The following is a 19,571-nucleotide window of genomic DNA, read 5'->3' as shown; positions in this document are numbered from 1 at the left end:
TTCTCCTTAGGGTTCTTGTTTTTATCGACTTTATTCATGGTAATATCAGGTTTTCTTCTGAATTACTTAGATGTGGTGTTTCTCAGAGTTTGGGATGAGGTTATGTGTGTCAGCATTGTTGCAGTATTTGATAAAAATGCAGATTCTGAGGCTCCACTCCAAATAATCTCTGACAGTGGGGCCCAGGGATCTCTATTTTTAACAAGAATGTCAAAATAATTCTAATTCACTCTAAAGTTTAGTAAACCAGAGATTTTGATTTTGATCTCTTCTGTAGGCTCTCATCACTCCTTTAAAAAATATCTTACTACCATAATTTCATACAGATTTTTTAGAGCTGCTACTTCTGTTCTTCTTCCTTTTTAGGTTTTATTCTTGATTTTAATGTCTTTCCTATGAAAACGTTGTCCCAAAAACTGTCTTGCATAATTTCTTTGAAAATGATTTTATATATTTTATGTAAAAGTAACCATAGAGATTCTTAAAATATATTGGCTCCCGTTAGCAACAGTGTCTAAACAACATAAAAAGACATAAAAACAGACTCACACGCAGAGATCTTTAACTCTCAGTTCTCTGCTTGTGAATTCTTCACTCTCTGGATTAGCTACAGGCTGGCTGGCTTTCTTTTGTATCACAGCACAAATCTAAAATACCTCCTGATGATGTAGTGTGTAATTAGGGATTGCAAACTAATTTTAATATCATCCTAAGCAAAACATAATTAGAATGGAAATCTTTTGCTGCTCACTTTCAAATCATCATTTATTTCAAAGCCAAAAATGATTTTATAAAATTACCTACTCTTTACATCACTACTTCCTTCCATTTGCATGCTTAAATAATGCATTGTCCAAGAAATATCATTTTATGAGAGTACATGAAAAATTTATTGATTAACATGTTGGAATGTTTTCTTAATCTAAGAGCTAAACAATATTTTATTATTTTCTTGATTTTTCTAAAGCTATTACCAATGTTAAAACATGGGCACTAGATCGAGAGGTATTCCAGAATATAATGAGAAGGACAGCTCAAGCCAGAGATGAAGAGTACAGAAACTTCCTCAGAAGGTAAGAATAACACGTTGGTGGCAGAAAGAGCAGAAGGTGGTATAGCCATATTGTGGATATGTTGGTTTTATCAGAGTAATTATTTTACTACAATCTTTCTTATTTAAACATTTTCCATATGATTAAGCCAAAGGAACAAAAGAATTCTCTGGCAGTAAATGACACTATATATATGAAGAATTATGTTTCATTCCCATTAGCCTTGTTCACTGATTTATTTCTCTTGCTAATTTTGCCCTTGTGTTGATGGAGTCATTGCACATAGTATAGAATAATGTGCATAAAATCCTAAAATATTCACTTGGGTTGCTCAGTTGACTTTGAAAGATGTCCTATAATTTGGAAGTAGATAACAAAAAATAATGCTTTGCTTAGAATAATATTAAAATAAATGATTTTACTATCCTTACTTGCTTTACCTGAGACATTTTTTCTCATTGGCATAGCCACGCCATCTTCCAAATTACTATTATTTGCAGCAAATTAACTTGCCAAAAATGTTATTATGCTTGCTATCACGACATGGATCCTTGGAACATACACATTTTGTCAACTGTTCTGAACCCCCAACAACTTGGACGCATCAAATTACAGAGAAACAAGTACCTATGTAACTGAAAAGGTCAGCTACACATTAAAAACATTTTTTTTTTGGAAAGTATAAGTTCCTTATTTAAACTATTTCTGTGTCTTTTGTGGGAGATTTGACAGTCTCTGAAACTGCAATACATACTGTAATGAAATGTAACCTTTGATAAGTGGTAATAACAATAAAATATCCTGTGGTTTCCAAAAATAAATTCCAAGTTCTTTTTAAGTATAGTGACTTTATCTTGCATAACTAGCCTGCAAGGTCAATGATTTTAGGGCTGTGCTGTGCCTATCATGTAGTGAGGACTCAGTGAATATTGAATGAAGGCATTGTTAATCAGTAGAACATTGCAGGCATTGAGATTTTTCATATGGACTCTTGCTGATTTACTTTCCCGGAAACAATAATGACTCCTGGAAGAGAACTGCAGTAATGACAAGAAGGTGCCTTACCTATACGATAATCAGTGCCTTAACCATCATGTTATGGGGTCTACCTGAGTATAGGTAATCTCAAAATCCAGCAACTGAGCAATGCAGGTCAGTATTTAAAGCTAATAAACTGCACTTATGCAAGGGCCAAAAAAGGATACATAAATAAACTGGTGCCCATGGGTTGCATCATGTCTGAGATAAAACCTGAGCCACTAGGTTTTCCCTTGGAGTCTAGTGCGTTCTGCCTTAGTGGAGGGAGCTCAGAGAATTTACTAGTACAGGTTCCTTCCCTCCTTTTCTTCTTTTTGGTATCTCATTCATGCATTCATTCATGCATTATTGCCAGGGGTAAACATTGTGGATTCAGTGGTGAACAAGATAAACCTGATCTCTGCCTTCATAGAGGGGAGACAGACAAAAGATTTTTTCTCATATCAATTTCCTCACCAATCCCCAAAGGTGATAGGCTTACAGGAGAGAATTTTCACTAACGCTACAGCGCCCAGTTTGGACCCGAAGTAGAACTTTCATGACAGGCATGTGTTAGTCAATTAAACCAAAGGAACAAAAAGTATTCCCTTTTCTTCTATATGCCACTATATAGAAAAAAGTTCTGGTTAACCCTTTTACCTTTTCATCCATAAGGAGACACATTAGAGAAATACATTTCTCTTCGTTTCATAATATACAGTAAGCTCTTTTTCATTTACATCTTTTTATTATGAAGTATCTGACATGTATCAAAGGATACATAGTACATATGTAAGTTTTAATGACATAATAATAAAGTGAGCCCCATCAAGCCACGGGCCCAGCCTAAGTAGAAAGTTAGCAATGTTGTTGGCATTCTCATTTGTTCCCCTATGTCATTTTCTAGCCTTCCTCGGGGTACCTCCTCTCCTTGGAGTAGTCTGTATTCTGAAGTTTGGTAACCGTAACCTTGCTATTCTTTATTATTCTGCCTGTAGCTTGGTTTAACCTTTTTTTTTTTTTTTTTTTTTTTTTTTTGCGGTACGCGGACCTCTCGCTGCTGTGGCCTCTCCCGTTGCGGAGCACAGGCTCCGGACGCACAGGCTCAGCTGCCATGGCTCACGGGCCCAGCCGCTCCATGGCACGTGGGATCTTCCCATACCGGGGCACGAACTCGTGTCCCCTGCATCGGCAGGCGGACTCTCAACCACTGCACCACCAGGGAAGCCCCGGTTTAGCCTACTTTTGAACTTTACAAAATTGGTGTTATTTTTGCAAGTCAGTTTTTTCACTCAATACATTTTTTAAGGTTCATCTACTTGGTTAGTGCAGTCATTTCTCCTGTTGTAGAGTTCTGTTATCTGACTCGACCACAGTTCATATATCTGCTCTCCCATTGGGCATGTTCCAGTGTTTTGCAATTACAAGTGATTCAGATGCAGACATTCTTAGACCCAGCTCCTGGCTACATGCCTCCTGGTCCTTGTGTTCAAGAATGAGTCTAGAGCTCTCTTTTCAAAACTCAGATCCAATCATGTATTTATGGAGGTGCATCATTTTTTCCTTAGGAGTGTCAAATTTTAGATGGTAAGAAAGAAGTATCTATCTTATAGAAATTATATCAACAGTCCTGAGTGAAAATGAGTAAAGTAGAAATTTCTCTAAAAGAACAATTTAATCATACTGATGGGTTAATCATACTGAGTGGAATTTTTTTTTTTGCGGTACGCGGGCCTCTCACTGCTGTGGCCTCTCCCGTTGCGGAGCACAGGCTCCGGACGCGCAGGCTCAGTGGCCATGGCCACGGGCCCAGCCGCTCCGCGGCATGTGGGATCTTCCCGGACCGGGGCACGAACCCGTGTCCCCTGCATCGGCAGGCGGACTCTCAACCACTGTGCCATCAGGGAAGCCCCTGAGTGGAATTTTTTATATTTTTTTCAAACAATTTCAGTATTCTGTCATTCTCTGTATATTATTATTATCTGTAAAAATGTTCCTATTACATGCCTCTGGCTACCATTAATTTTAAAAGACAGTACAATATGACTAATAATCAAGATCATTTCCATGCTAATTCCTACATTCCCTCCTGGATTCAGTCTTTACTTAATTTCAAGGATTTAGATGAAAATCTGATTCTCCTCTGGAAGCAGAGGTCCTCATCCATGCTAATAAAAGAGATATTGAGATGTGGAACACATTTCTGGATGTGATTCACTTCGTAAGCCAACAACAAATGTAATTTTTTTTTCTCCAAAGAAACAAAATTTGATTTTTTTCCTTTCATGGGGTCTTACTATTTTTATTTATTTACCTGTGATAAATGTCTGCTGTTATATGTAATTATATAATTTCAATGTATCTGAAATTCAGTTATTTATGTGTGATATATTTGGAGGTTTACTTTGGAAAAATTAAAGTGCATTGTATTTTTTAAATGCATGCATGAATCTATGTAGAGGTGTATATTTATAGTTTAATTCATGATGATAATTAAATAAAGGTTTCTTTTTAATTTTGCAGTGTATCCTTGCTGAAGAATTTACCTGAAGATAAATTAACCAAGATCATTGACTGCTTGGAAGTGGTAAGAAATTTTAAAGTAAAAACTATATTTCATTAAAAGATTATATGATCTAGTCATTATTAACACTGTAAATGATTAAAAAGGAAAAGATGGTGATCACCAGTCCACAGAGACCAGGAGCCTTTTTCTATTGTGAAAACTCACACTGAATTAAGGGGCTGGGGTGGGGTTCAGGGACTCTTCTGAAATATATAAAAGAAAATTGGATTTGCATGTGTAAAGTGACATTTGATTTACATATTTTAATCTTTTTAGTATATTTTATAAAACTAATCTGCCTCACTCAAGAGGCATTTGATTTTCTGCAATTAACATCACAATTCCTTACAGAGTTTTTGTAGTATGAAGGAGTCAGTGATGCATAATTAGGTAATGGAGTAGAGAAAGGGTATATTGGGACTTTCGTGAACAGGCTTCTGAATCAAGGTATGAAACATTCCATACTTGAAAACTCTAGGCTATGAAGACTTTAAAGAAAAAAAAAATAACAAAAAAACCCTGTACTTAAGAAGCACTTTACCTATTTTAACATCTAGGGAAAAATGGCGTATTGGAACGTGTTCAAAAATTCATATTAGGCATCACGCCGATGGTTGGTTCTTGTCCAAGACTAGTCAAGTCTTTTTGTGAATAATGCTTTTATGATATGTACCTTGGATTCTAATAATTTTCATTATATGAAAACCTCTTCAGAGATTAATATTCAAAGTAAATAACCTCTGTCTAACTTTTTTTTGGTGTGTGTCGGTCAATTTCATTGAAACCAAATTGCTTTTCGGGAATTTAAAGGAGGTAAGGAATAGTAAAGGAGTCAGATGTAGACTTTAAGATTTTATAAAGCTATTCTCAGTGGGAGACAAAAAATACCCTGCAAGACTGATTGTTGACAGATTCATGCCTCTGTCAATCTCAATATACAATGTAAACTAATACCTGTTGAGAAGGGAGCACCAACCATTTTATCCTTAAGTGTAAGTGACACCAGTAATGTTTCCATTTACAATTCATGGAACCCATCCAGCAGTTTATCAAGGACAGGCCATGATGACACAGTGCCTGGCCTTGTGTCCCCAGAGCGTTCAGATATGAAGTCATTTTCAAGAGGACTGCTTGCCCTGCATCTCTTGGGATTTTCTCAGTGTAACATAACCCAATCACAGATGTTACAAATTAATAATTCATCCTAATTTCTGAGTGTTTTTTTTTTAAAGCTGGAGAGGCCCTATTTTTTTTGTTAACCGAGGAAATCTGTTTTTAATATAACACTAATAGAGTAGATTCACCAGAGGGGAATTCCATGCTGACAGAAAATATTAAAATTTAGTATCATTAAAAATAAATGGTAAATTAGACATATTTATAGTAGCCACAGGCAATAGCTACAGAATATATAGATGGGGGCTCCAACCTAGTATTAATTAACACACAATTCGAATTTGAAAGTCTCATCTTTTAAAACACCCTAGAAGGCTTTATTATATATTAGCATTTGCAAACAGCAGCGTGGTTTATAAAGGGCTCTTTATTCATACCTGGCAAACAAATGTGTCTCTGTAATGTGTGAAAATTCACAAATTCGAAAGTGATTAACAAGGGAGTAATGGGATCTATTTAGCGCTAATAAAAGCACATAATTTGCCAGCATAGCTTGGACTAATGACCCATCAACTGGGTCCTGACCACAGCCAATCACTAATGCATTGGAGTTATGACAGAGCACCTGCTGAGTTCCAGGGCCAGCTGTCCCACAAACTGGCTCCATAATCTTTGAGAAAAACAGGCTGAATCTGGCATGCTATTTAGGAGTTGATTTTGGGTGGTTTTAAGTTTTTGTGCAGGGGGCGGGGAGGGAGTATCAGAATTTCCCATCACCAAGCAGTTGTTCTGATGTGTTTGTTAAGACTTTGGTTTGTTGAAGTCCTAGACCACATGGCCTGAATGTGCAGTGTTCCAACAGCATTTCTTTCTTTAGCATAAATCACCCAAAGTATTCAGTTCTGGAGGCAGACATTGCCTTTAAACCTCTTCTCGTGGTCTAATGGGAAAAGGAGGGTGGGAAAAGTAGCAACACATTCACTGGTGTGCTTTAAGAGTTAACTAATGAATACCCTAAAGCACGACACAGATTCCAAATGCAGTGTGACTATTAATGATAATGAAAATGACAATGTGACTTCTGTACCTGGCAGTTGGGTAGTACGGAAGACAAGAGTGGGAAGAGTTTCTGTTCCCACTCTTGGTGAGAGATCCGGGCGGCCCGGGATTTGACTGTGTGGTGGATCGAAACGTTACGGAACTCTTTGTTACAGAGATTTAGTGTTTGACCCAGTGACCCTCTGCACTGCCACTCTGACATGGCATCTTTCATGAAACTGGAGCTCCAGTGGGAGTGGGACTGGGGTAGGGAATGTGAAATGTCCTTGTCCTTAATCAGATCACCAGTGATGCTATTAAAAGGCAGATTCCCAGGTACTACCTCACACTTACTGAATCAGGAACTCTGGGGTAGGGACCCAGAAATCCACATTTTAACAACATGATTCTTTTTTTTTTTTTTTTTTTTTTTTGTGGTACGCGGGCCTCTCACTGCTGTGGCCTCTCCCATTGCGGAGCACAGGCACCGGACGCGCAGGCCCAGCAGCCATGGCTCACGGGCCCAGCCGCTCCGCGGCATGCGGGATCTTCCCGGACCGGGGCACAAACCCGTGTCCCCTGCATCGGCAGGCGGACTCTCAACCACTGCGCCACCAGGGAAGCCCAACAACACGATTCTTAAAGTTTAAAGTTATGAATTGAATACATATATTTAGGATTTGCCATAGTCTGCCTCATTAGTCACAAGTTTTCCATTTTTCATCGTTTTTTGAAAGTCTAGTCTTCCTTTCTTATAGTTCCTGCTAACACTTGCATAAGCCAGAGGGTTTTTCCCATTTTAATGGTTACATCTAGAACCATAAGAAAGTTGAGATAATTGTGGATTTTGCCAGTTTAGGAACTTGTTAAATAAAGGGGGGGTGCAGCTAGGTGTCCTAGAAAGTTAGCTAGTCCAAAGTCTGGAGCTTAAGGTTTATGGTCAAGCCTCTGTCCCTCGCAGCTGTCAGTTAATTGTGGTGGGCATCAGGGTCACCTCATCTATAAAATAAGGGGGTGCTGGGTCACATCTGTACGGGCTGTCTCAGTGTTTCAGTTACAAAATTCTATACAGTTGGCTCACCCAAATGGAGGAATTTCTGTTGATTTTCATTTTGTAGGCTCCAGTTCCTTGGAAATAAGCAATCAGATGCTAAAATTATGCTGGAATGGTTGATAGGGTCCACCTAATCCAGGTGTGTTTGCTTTAAAATTTCTAAGGTGTTTTAACTACTGTACTTGGACAAACAAAAATAGCTGGTAGCAAACCCCAATAAATGTATACAGTTTTTTAAACAATCAACTTAGGGACATGGTCACATGATGCAGGGTTGTGTGTGTGTGTGTGTGTGTGTGTGTGTGTGTGTGTGATCATACATCTGACTGTGTATCATCAATTCTTCTTTGTGATGAAGATTTCTAGCCGCACACTAAGGAAACTAAGGAAATCATAGGCTTGCTTCTTTGTCTTTGTCCTCCATCACCTTAGATTTTAATTCTGGTTGCATATATTCTATTTACAGGCACTCAGGCTCTATCTATCATTTTGCTAGCTATCACAGAATGAGCATTTTCTTTACATGAGAAACTCTTTCCATCTTTAGCAGTTTCTGATGTATGGTTTTCTTCTTCTTCTTTTTTTTCCAGTGTATGGTTTACTTTTAACCTCTATCTCTCAGTCTGCCCTGGAATTGATTTCCTAAGTTTCCTTTTGGCCATATACTAAGTACCTACTCTCAGTGTTTCTAGATATCTTCTTTTAAATCATCTTTTTCAGACTGTGGGACACAACTCATTAGTAGGTCATAAAATCAATTTAGATGAACACTTTAAAAAAATATCAGGGTAGTAAGCACAAGTATTGTTCAGATATGTTTCAGATTTATACAAATGTGTGTGTGCATGCTCACATGTGTGTATGTGAGTGTATATATAAAATATGTTTCTTACTGTAGGTCAGGGTAAAAACTGCTTGAAAACCATCGCTTTACAGGGTAGGGTCTATGGCTTCTTGGTCCTCTAAGGGACCCCTTTGCAATGTAACCACAGGACAATAAACCACACTGTTTGAAGTTCTCTTTTTGGTGTTGGTGACCACCCTGGCTAGACTGGCTGCACTCCCCAGTTGACAAACACTGGCTAGTGTGGCATCGTAGCCAGTACTTACCACTATATATTTATGGTCTGATCTACATCCACAGCCTTTTCTCATCTATGAAGTTACTGTCAACACACTGCGAGGTATTATTTATCTTCCTCCCATGGTTTTGGGTGACAAAGACTCATCCCTGGGAAAAATACCACCAGGAAGCTTGCCCCTTAAGAAACAACAAAGCGCTTTCTCAGTGTTCCATTTCCAGCTTCTGCCTTTTGGCTTATCCGACTGACAGAAATTAAAGCTGCACATCTGCACAGACCAGAGGCTGTATAATAACTGAAGAACAGCCTATAAGCAGTTCAAAAATTCTCCAGATTCCTTCTGCTCTGTCTGGGTAACGGGGACTGAGATTGAGATAGGAACAGGAGAGCCTGAGACCGCCTGAAACAGGAAAGCCCACCGTGACACTAGCAGTTCTAGTAAAGAGAATTGAGCATTAACTATATCATGAAGACTCCTGCACTGCAGTGTCATGGTCACTCACTTAACCTTTGCAGGTCACAGTCATCTGAATGGTAAAATCACACTTGAATCGAGTGAAGGTTTGTGATAGAGCTATAATGAGAAAAAATAGAGAGTTGGAGTAAGCAGTTTGTGATGTAAAAACTCAAAATATTATTTTCCGGGTAGAACAGAAGCATGTTTCTTGCTCACATAACAGTCCAGGGAGGATGGTCCTAGGTGGCTATGCAGAATCCTTCAGGAACCCAAGCTGATGGCTACTCTGCCATCTTCCACATGGTCCCTCTCCCAGGATTTCTCTGGGACATGCCGTTACAAATGGGGCACAAGTATGAAGGCATGTGTCTGGAATGGTTCATGGGCCTGGCATGGAAGTGGCATACGTTGCTTCTACTCAGACCCTTTTAGCTGGAAGTTAACCACATGGCCACAGCTAACAGCAGGGCAGCTGGGGAATGCAGTTTACCTGTGGAAGACATTGATGACCAGCTCACAGACTCTTTCGCAGGAATTAACAGTCACCAGGTGACTATCTCACTTAATCCTCACACATCCTTAGGTGTGGTAGGTCATACCATCTTAATTTTACAGAATAGGAAACTGAGGTCCAGAATATTTAAGTAACATCTAAGCAAACCGTTCTCAGCCTCCCCCTTAACATGGCAATCATTAATTGAGTATTTACTACATTTCAGGTGCTTTTAATGCATCAAAAATTAATTGTCTTTAATTGACTTATGGTGGTAGGCAAAAATGGACCCCCTCCAAAGTATCCACATCCTAAACCCTGGAATGCATAAACGCGTTATGTTACATGGCAAAAGGAACTTTGCAGATGTAATTAAGGTTTGGGACCTTAAAATAAGGGAGATTATCTTGGACTATCTAGGTGGGTCAAGTATTATTACATGGGCCCTTAAAAGCAGAGAATTTTCTCTGGCTGGAATCAGAGAGATGCAGCAGAAGTGGAAGTCAGAGAGATTCCAAGTGTATGAAGAATTTCATGTGCCCTTACTGGTTCTGAAATATCAGGGGCTCTGTGCAAGGACAGGAGAGAAGTCTCTGGGAGCTAAGGGGGCAGCCCCCAGCTCACAGCCATCAGGGAAATGGGACCTTATCCTACAACCGCAAGGAACTGAATTCTGCCAACAACCTGATTACACTTGAAAGCAATTTTTTCCCCGGAGCCTCCAGAAAGGAACACAGCCCTACTGACACCTTGACTTCAGCCTCGAGAGACCCTGAACAGAGAAATTCAGGTGAACCACACCGTGCCTGGACTCTCTGTCCCACAGAAACTCAGATAATAAATGGGGGTAGTTTCAAGCCACTAAGTGTGTGTGGTTATTTGTTACAGCAGCAATAGAAAACAAATGTGCTTATCTTCTCTCAATCTTTGAGTATAAATATTCTTATTTGAATTTTCTGGATTGATGAAAGTGAAATTCAAAGCAGAACTGAGATTTGAATCTAGATTTCTGTGGCTTCAAAGTGCCTTTTCCCCTGAGATATTCTGCTTCCTTCCATGAGATTTTGAATGCCTTGTAAAATGTACATAGTGCTATGTAAATAAAAGGTAAGTTTATTAGTATTAGGAGTAATGTTTATTCCATAAATGTAAATATGTTTTAAGAGTAAATGACCAAAAATGATACTGAACTATAGCAGACACAAAAGTAGTTTGTTTGGATTTTATTTTCAAGTCTAAAATAAAAATAAGAGAGAGCTATTGTGTTGTTCTTTATGCGTTTTACGAAAATTAAACAAGCCCATTTTTGTTTGTGTAAATAATTAAGAGATCCATTTTAGTTCTATGACTTTGTGCCAATATCAAATTAAAGCAAAGTAGGGATGGAAAGTTTAATCCATCTTTTATTTTCTAAGACACTGAATTACTTTTTTGGTCTGGCAGGTGGAAGAATTACTTTTCCCTGACAAGAATTCTCTGATTACACTCACCTATATGAGGGAAACAAAGAAATAAGTGACAGTTTAGGATTTCATGAGGTTAAACTTTGTTGAAAAACAGAATTTACATGTAAAAATTCTAATGTCAACCTTTCATGATGATAAATCTTTGGAAAGAATCCATATGAAAGAGCTCCTTACTGTGTATGTAGAATTTTCCCAACCTTTGCTCTGAAAGAAATTAGGAATTGAGGCTGATATTCCTCCTATCCATTGAGGATAATATTTTCAATTTATTAGATAATATTTGTCCTCTTTCTAAACTCTAGCGCCAGTTTCAGACTGTTGCAGATCACTGAACCGTTTGTATTTAGATTATTTGGGTGAAGCCCACCTGCGGATCGGTGATAATTGCCTTGCTCTCGTTTCTTTGTGTCTTCAGTGTCCATGCTTGAAATTCAGTATTCCAGGTGAATTTTTTTTTCCATGAAAGATAAACATAAATGCAGATAAACAAGCAAAAGTCTCCTTACTTTTTTATGGTTTAAGACTACAATATTTAAGAAGATTACAATTACAATAAGCAAAAAAATAACAGAAACAGGTGTGGAATGCTCATTTCTAAGACACCAGGAGTTCTATTTCATTTGTGTCATCTGAACGTCTCCGCTGCATCTAACTTTTTCTTTTTCTCTTGTCCCCATAGGAATACTATGACAAAGGAGATTACATTATTAGAGAGGGCGAGGAAGGAAGTACCTTTTTCATTTTAGCAAAAGGAAAGGTAACTATTAGTTAAAGCTTACTTAAAGTAAATCAAAGAATCATATCAAATCTGTTGGCCATAAACGCAGCAGTGTTCTGCATTGCAGCCCAAGTCCTCTGTCTGCAGTGAGCAGTTAAAGGACCTTCTGCTCAGAAGAGTCCTGGGGAAGTGGCGGGGGGCAGTCTGAGCACTGGCTTTGGGCCCACAGGAGACTTGTCTTGGGTTCCAGCTGATTTAGTAATTTCTTAGTGACCTTAGTCAGGTCACTTGGCTTTCTTTGGATGTTGTTTCATTGTGTATAAAATGACTGGATTATTTCTAATAATCCAATGAGTATGTGATTCTCAGCCCAGGGGTCTAAGATCAAGGGCTGGAACATTTCCCCAACCCACTGATAAGACAAACAACAGGTGGAAGAGAATGAACTAGACAATTGAGGACAGAATGATCAGGCATCAAGCTGTAGAACAATATGGCTCAGAACTTCAATTCGTACACAGTTGCTCAAGTTGATTTAGATGCTGATGAAAATTTTACGCTAATATAGACAACAAATCTTTTTTTTAACTAGATGTTGAGTGGATAACATGTTGTCGGTTATTCCCAGCTTGACTCTTTACAATGTTCCTCAGAGACAAAAAGCATTTGTGGAATGTTGATGGAAAGGATAAAATCTTGAGCACCTGTGTCTATAAACTGTCAGATTTTCACATATGCTCTTTCTTCCATGGAAGAGTTTATCATCAGAGAATCAGACACTGCCCTTTGTAAACTACTTTTGTGGTTGAACTTTGAACTGGACCCCCAGTGACGGAAAAAATTTTTTTAACATAATAGTTTCAGAAACTCTTCAACACTCAGAACCACTTTTTATCATTTCTCCTCAACCTGGACCTCATACTTTGAAAGAATCCTGGTTAATAAACAAATTGCATTTATCATTTAAAAATTTTTAAATTTATTGTGATTTCCGTAAGTGCTAACCAGAATTTCTAATCAGAATGATGCAGTCCTTCTTACCATGTTGAACTGGAATAATTCTAGCCACAAAAGGGAATATTGAAGTTTTTGTTTGGCTCTGCTATGGGGGTTCTTGAACCTTCCTGGGCTGTGGATTGCATTGGGACTGTCATGAAAGTTGTGGACCCTTCTCTATATCCACATTTTGCATTCAGTTTTAGAGGGTACACAGGAATCAACAAGTCAGTCATGGACATGAGATTTAGAATTCTTGATACTCAGTCTTATTCGTGATTGATTTGTCAACTCCATTTGGCTTTTTGAAAAAATAAAGTTCCCACAGGACCATTATTATTTGCTTTGAGCATCCTTAAAAAGGAATAACTGGATTCATGTAAAAAATTATAACTTTGAGTCGTGAGGTTTGGATGGAGAAGCTTCCTCTTATAAAAGGTGGATTGTGTTCAATCACAGGATTTTCTAGTCCATCCAAATGAGGTGACTATAGTTAGATTGTCATAACTACTGCAAAATTAAAGCAAAGGCTTTGATTTTTCCTTATTGAGTCAAGTTTATACAGAACAGGAGGGTCTGGATGAATGGATATGTGTTCAGATTTTCCTTATTTTCTTCTCTCTCTCTCTCTTCTTAAATTATTTGACATCATTTAGGTAAAAGTCACCCAGAGTACTGAGGGCCATGATCAACCACAACTGATAAAAACTCTGCAGAAAGGAGAATATTTTGGAGAAAAAGCTCTTATCAGGTGAATCTATGAATTTATATTCCATACTTAAATAATTCTTTGGTTGTTTTGCATGTGCACCTACCCACTGAGAGTTGTCAAACTGAGCTACCAAATTAATGGCAGCCATTATCCAGGAAATAAACAAATTTTTAAACTGAATTCTAAAATTTTCATTGTTAAGCAGGAAATAAGTATATTAATTCTGCGTGGGAAATAATTTAGAAAGTCTTAAGTCTACTAGTGAAAATAAAATTGGTCTTCTCTTAGAATTTTTAGTTTAAAAGAGAAAGAAATTAAAGGCATGAAATTTTAAATTTTCCCATAAGAATGAGTTTTTATATTTTCAAGGTTTGAAATATTGTCCTGTTTTACCCTTTAAGAAATGATCAAATAATGACTTTACGTATTTTTTGTGTTTTTAAATCATTATGTCAAAGGTAATATTTTCTTAAGAATTTTTATTGGCTCATTTTGCAAGCTTTAGAAACAACTCAAAATAGTGTATTTGACATTTCTACCTGAACCTTAGGCCTTTTGAGATATGAGTTTATTTACTGTTGATCTAAGTTATGGAAGAAACATTTGTAAAGATTAATCAAATTGCTCAGGAGACACTATGTGCTTCCTGGAACTCAGAAAACAACTTCAAGTCTAAAAAAAACTTTTCTTAAATATAAATAACTTTATAAAAATTCAAGTTAGAATTTTGAGCAACACACTCTTTTTTGGAGTTACATATGTTTTTAAATGAATACTTGAAATTAATTAAGAAAGAATTTAAAATTTATGTTATTACTAAATGCTTTTTATTTCATATTTATGCTTATAAAAATGAGTAGTGTGTCTGCTCATTTTTCTTCCTTTTTAATTTTTGTCTGTGAAGCCCTAGTTCTGCTGATTTACATGTCAGGATTACATTAAGTACAGAGCAAAGAAAAAGTGTTCATATATTACCTGAAGACAAATTTGATTCTTTAAAAATCATAAAGCTCTTATTTTTTAAAGAAAATTAAACTACTTAATCCTAGTAAGTTATGGCTGTTTTGTAAACAATTTAAAAATTGAATTTAAAGGCAAGTTGAATTTTTATTTCCCATTTTCTAGATGGTAATGAACTTGTTTCAATAACAGGGAAATTGTCCTCTTTTGTTTGCTTATTTGTGACAATATGAATTTGTTCATGTAATGTAATCATGTAATACCATTATTCAAGACTTCAATGTATTTGTTCTTAACATTAACACATTATTTTTCTCATACCTTCAAGCAAAACTATTAAAGTTTGAAAGTGCAGAGAAATTATTTATAAATGCACTATAGACTCAAGATAGCTCTGGAAAGGAAATATGCTGTCTGGTTATGCTGGATCTGAAATAATTTGTGCTCTATGTTGCAACCAGCCAATTACAGTGTTTTCCCATGAGAAACATGGGGATTTATATTTAATAAAGACACAACTCCCCAAAGCATTTAAAATGTAAAGCTAAAATCAATGAGGAGGAGAGTTGGATACAAATATTTTTACATTTTTGTACATTTTTATGCTATCACTTTTTAGGGTCACTGACTGTGGCTCAATGTTCCTTATATTCTGTGTATTTTCCATGTATTTCCATTAAATAGTCCCAGGAGTTCTTTCAGCATTTTATGTGCAAAAATAAATCCGTGGCACTTACACAGTTATTATGAAAGAAACAGATGTGTATTTGTAAACATCTAATACTTGTGCACTGTTTGCAGAGAATATTCCTAGTCAAAATCATGACACTGTCAAGTGAAAGGATGCCATACCTCTTTTTTTTTGAACTAACAAAGCAAATAGTTTACCCATATCCAAGATCATATCATATAGATATCTACACACATGCAAGTTGAGTGTAAACTACCCAGCTCCCAACTCAAAAGCATATCAAGCTGAAAGGTTTCACCAGTGTCTTCTAGCAAGGATCCTGTAAACTTGGGAGGGACTGTGAGTTATGTCAGAAGGTTTCTGGATGCCAGCTATGTGGATGGGGGACCTCTCTGGAATGAGAGATGGGCTGCCAGCGTTTTCCTGTCCCATCGCTAAAGGAAGATGAAAGAACTATACTTTTTGTGATGCTGTTTTTGATGAAGTTGCTTAGAGCAGTCTTAATATGATTGCTGCTCCAAGTTACCTTAAATAAATCTCAGAGCACTGAGTACCATATGGATGTACCTTCTTTTCAGGGTCTTTAGTTTGTAACTAATAGAGGGAGACAACTAACATAAACAAAGGTCTCTAAAGAAATACTTTACCTGGTGCTTGACCCATTGGTATTCATTAGGTAATTAAATTTGCCATCATTAGATCATATGCTATAATTCATTGTATCTAAGGGGATTATTGTGAGATGCACTATTATATTATGTACCCCTGAGAAAGAAAGACAGTGCTATTAATTACACTATGACTCATCGTCGATTGTAAGGCATGCTCTGATTTCAGAGATTTTAATGGAAAATGTACATCTTAGACTATGAAATGAAAGATTTTAGTATTTCTTTAATTCACTGGGTGATATGACACTAAAAACACTTTCTTCAGGTTTTATTCCTAACTGGTTTGTTAGAAGTTAATACTTCAATGTTTTTCTTATAAATTTCTTTGATCGGTTCATTTCAATTTTGGCTGCTTATTAATTAGCAATTCCTGTTTGATCAGAGTGGGGCTATCTTATTTGGGCTGACACAGAGCGCAGAATGAAATTCCACGCACAGTTGCACTCACTGATTCCTTTACATTCTTAGTGCATTTAGCTTCTTCTCCTCTGTATTCCTTGTGTGCATGCCCTTTATTAGGACACATTTCAAATCCTTTTTTTGGGAAGGGGTAGAGTATAAATTATGATTTTTTAAAAAAAAGCATAATCTTTGGAAGGTTTAAGTGACGGTGTTTCATACCAGTAGCAGATTTCCCTAATAAAAATGGATGTTTAATTTCTCACTAGAAAATTGACTTTCCTGTTTTTATCTGCAGTGAAGATGTCAGATCAGCTAACATTATTGCTGAAGAAAATGATGTTGCATGCCTGGTTATAGATCGTGAGTGAGTATACTGATGTTGTCGGAGAATGCAGGCTACTGCCACCTTTGAAGACTTGGCCTTCTGTTACTACAAGGGCCCATCTGTCTTCCCTTTCATCAGCACTTGGAAACGCTGGCCAATCCTCAGCTGCGAGTACATTCGATTAAAATTCATGGGAAGGAACTGGGCCTTCTGATCTGAATCTGTCTGCGGCAGTGGCAGATGCTGGCAGGCTAAATATTTTGTGTGCAGAGTTTGTACATAAATATCAGCAATAGACTGGTTTAAATTCTGCATCTTACAGAGAAATAAGCTTATTAGTACTCTCATGGATTTTTCCCCATACAATGTAGTGAACAATTTCATAATTTATTGCTAAAATGCTCTAAGCTGTCAAAAACCTCTCTCTCTCAAAATATAAAATGTTCATTAGCTAGATGTATTCCCAGAGAAGTTTTAGTTTAATGCTTGTAGTAATTTGCAGAAGATGTGTGTCAATATTAATCTCTAAATGTCTGAGGTTATTTCTCAGAATATTTTATTTTGTGTCCTTAACTCACTTCAAATCAAATTTGAATCTGACCCCTTGGATCTCTCATTAATCAGTTGAATATTTATTGACTATCTAGATATAAAAAAGGAAATTCAAATATACCAAAACTAGGCCATTGTCTGACAAAAGCCATGTATAGTCAAAAGAAATAGGGCATACTCATATGAAATATTAACAAAAAATAGTAAAATGACAATAGGTATCACAAGAGTATGTAGATGATTGCTAATTGAATACAACATTTATTGAACATAGAATCATAGAGATTTAGAGCTGGAAAGAACTTTGGAATATTTTACAAAATCTTTTTATTATGGAAAATTTCAAACATATTAAAAAATAGGATGATATTATGGACCCCATCATGCAAGCTCAAGAATTATCAATTAAAGCCTCTTCTATACCACTTTGCCATCCTCTCCCTGCCTTCTACACACTATTTATAAGCAAATTCCAAACATAAAATTATTTCATCTATGAATTTTACTAGCATCTCTAAAAGCTAAGTATTATTTATAATACATGACCACAATAACATAACATGCCTAAAAAGTTACCAATTCTTTCTTTCTTTATTATTTTTTAATTGAGGTATAATTGACACATAACATTATATTAGTGTCAGGTGTACAACATAATGATCCAATATACGGATACATTGCAAAATGGTCACTACAATAAGTCTAGTTAGCATCCATCACCACACATAGGACAATAATTCTTAGTATCACTTTGAGTTACTTTAATCTTTCCCTTACAGATAAAAAAAAGTAAGTCCAGGTCAGTTAAAGAATTGCCCCCGGGCTTCCCTGGTGGTGCAGTGGTTGAGAGTCCGCCTGCCGATGCAGGGGACACGGGTTCGTGCCCCGGTCCAGGAAGATCCCACATGCCGCGGAGCGGCTGGGCCCGTGAGCCATGGCCGCTGAGCCTGTGCGTCCGGAGCCGAGAGGCCATGACAGTGAGAGGCCCGCGTACCGCAAAAAAAAAAAAAAAAAAAGAATTGCCCCAACTGTGTCATCTGTGATGGAACAGGGGCTTCTGCCCAGGTCTTCCAGTGCCTTTCAGCAGTCTTTCCACCATGCCATTTGGCTTCCATAGCATGTGTTCAGAAGGGAAGCAATCACAATACTGTGAAGTGGGAACAGTTTTACTTTATTTTTTAAGTGTGGAAATGGGGCTTAAAATTCACAGGAGTTTTCTAGGCAAAGAGGAAATGTGGAAATCTCTCCAGGTGAAATCAACCTTAAAAACAAAGGCATAGGGCTAGGAAGTGCAAATCATGTTCAGATGAAGGTAATCTTTGGTGGCAGCTCTCAAATGGAAAATATATTGATATGGTATTGCCCTGACAATGCGTTGTTTTGTATATGAGTTCCTTAAAAATATATGCATGCACTAAATAGCATTAGCGGTGTGGTAAAATCTTATAAATTGCTCCAAAATGCAAGGACTAAAAACAGGATAGAAAGGAAGAACTCCTCCCCCTTTTCTTTATTATAATCACATAACCAAATATCTATACAATATCTCATGGATTCATAATCCATGTAAAGGATGCAATGGTTTTTGTAGAGTTTATAAATTATTTGGAAGTTTATAATTTTAAAACGCTTAATTTACATGTGCATAGTTGAGATTCTTATAACATAAAGAGTACTGTCCTGTTAGACACAATGAGACATTAAAAGTTACATGAATTTATTCTGTGCATAAGAGAAACTGAATATCAGGTATGACTGGGTTGACCTACATCCTGGATTTCCTGGGACAGTTCTGGTTATTCCAACATGTTTATGATTGGCACTCCCCTTCACTCTGGAAAACATTCAGTTTGAATGATAAATTATATGATCATTGTAGCTATCACTTATAAAGCTAGATTAAGATCCCGTAATAATTCTCCCATAGTACCCTTACATCATTGTTCACACTTTATTTGATTGCTTTATTTAACATCTGTCTTCCCACTCTTCTGTTTCTTCATGAGGACAGAAACATTTACTTTGTTCGCTGCTGTTGCTGTGCCAGCATTTGACATAGTCCTTGGCATAACAGGAAGCGATCCAGATGCTGGCTTAATAAAGGACACCATCCTTGCAATGAAATATAGTGACTGAAAGCCTATGGCTCTTTATTTCTTCTTTCCTAATTCATCATTTTAAAAATGCATACTTGAATGTTACA

The 19,571-nt window shown here is 37.0% G+C and overlaps 1 protein-coding gene across 1 annotated transcript in view; it reads left to right on the top strand.

Moving 5' to 3' along the window:
• PRKG2 (protein kinase cGMP-dependent 2) overlaps positions 1-19,571 on the top strand; it is a 96,101-nt gene that overhangs the window by 35,869 nt on the left and 40,661 nt on the right. The window contains exons 5-9 of the mRNA XM_030878098.2: positions 968-1,073; positions 4,593-4,656; positions 12,021-12,098; positions 13,712-13,806; positions 16,787-16,855. Coding sequence (XP_030733958.1) covers positions 968-1,073; positions 4,593-4,656; positions 12,021-12,098; positions 13,712-13,806; positions 16,787-16,855 — 412 coding nt within the window. The remainder of the gene's footprint in view (positions 1-967; positions 1,074-4,592; positions 4,657-12,020; positions 12,099-13,711; positions 13,807-16,786; positions 16,856-19,571) is intronic.

This window comes from Globicephala melas, chromosome 5 (genome assembly GCF_963455315.2).
Source record: "Globicephala melas chromosome 5, mGloMel1.2, whole genome shotgun sequence".
In the NCBI taxonomy this organism is placed as follows: Eukaryota; Metazoa; Chordata; class Mammalia; order Artiodactyla; family Delphinidae; genus Globicephala; species Globicephala melas.
This window is presented reverse-complemented; position numbering and strand designations above follow the sequence as displayed.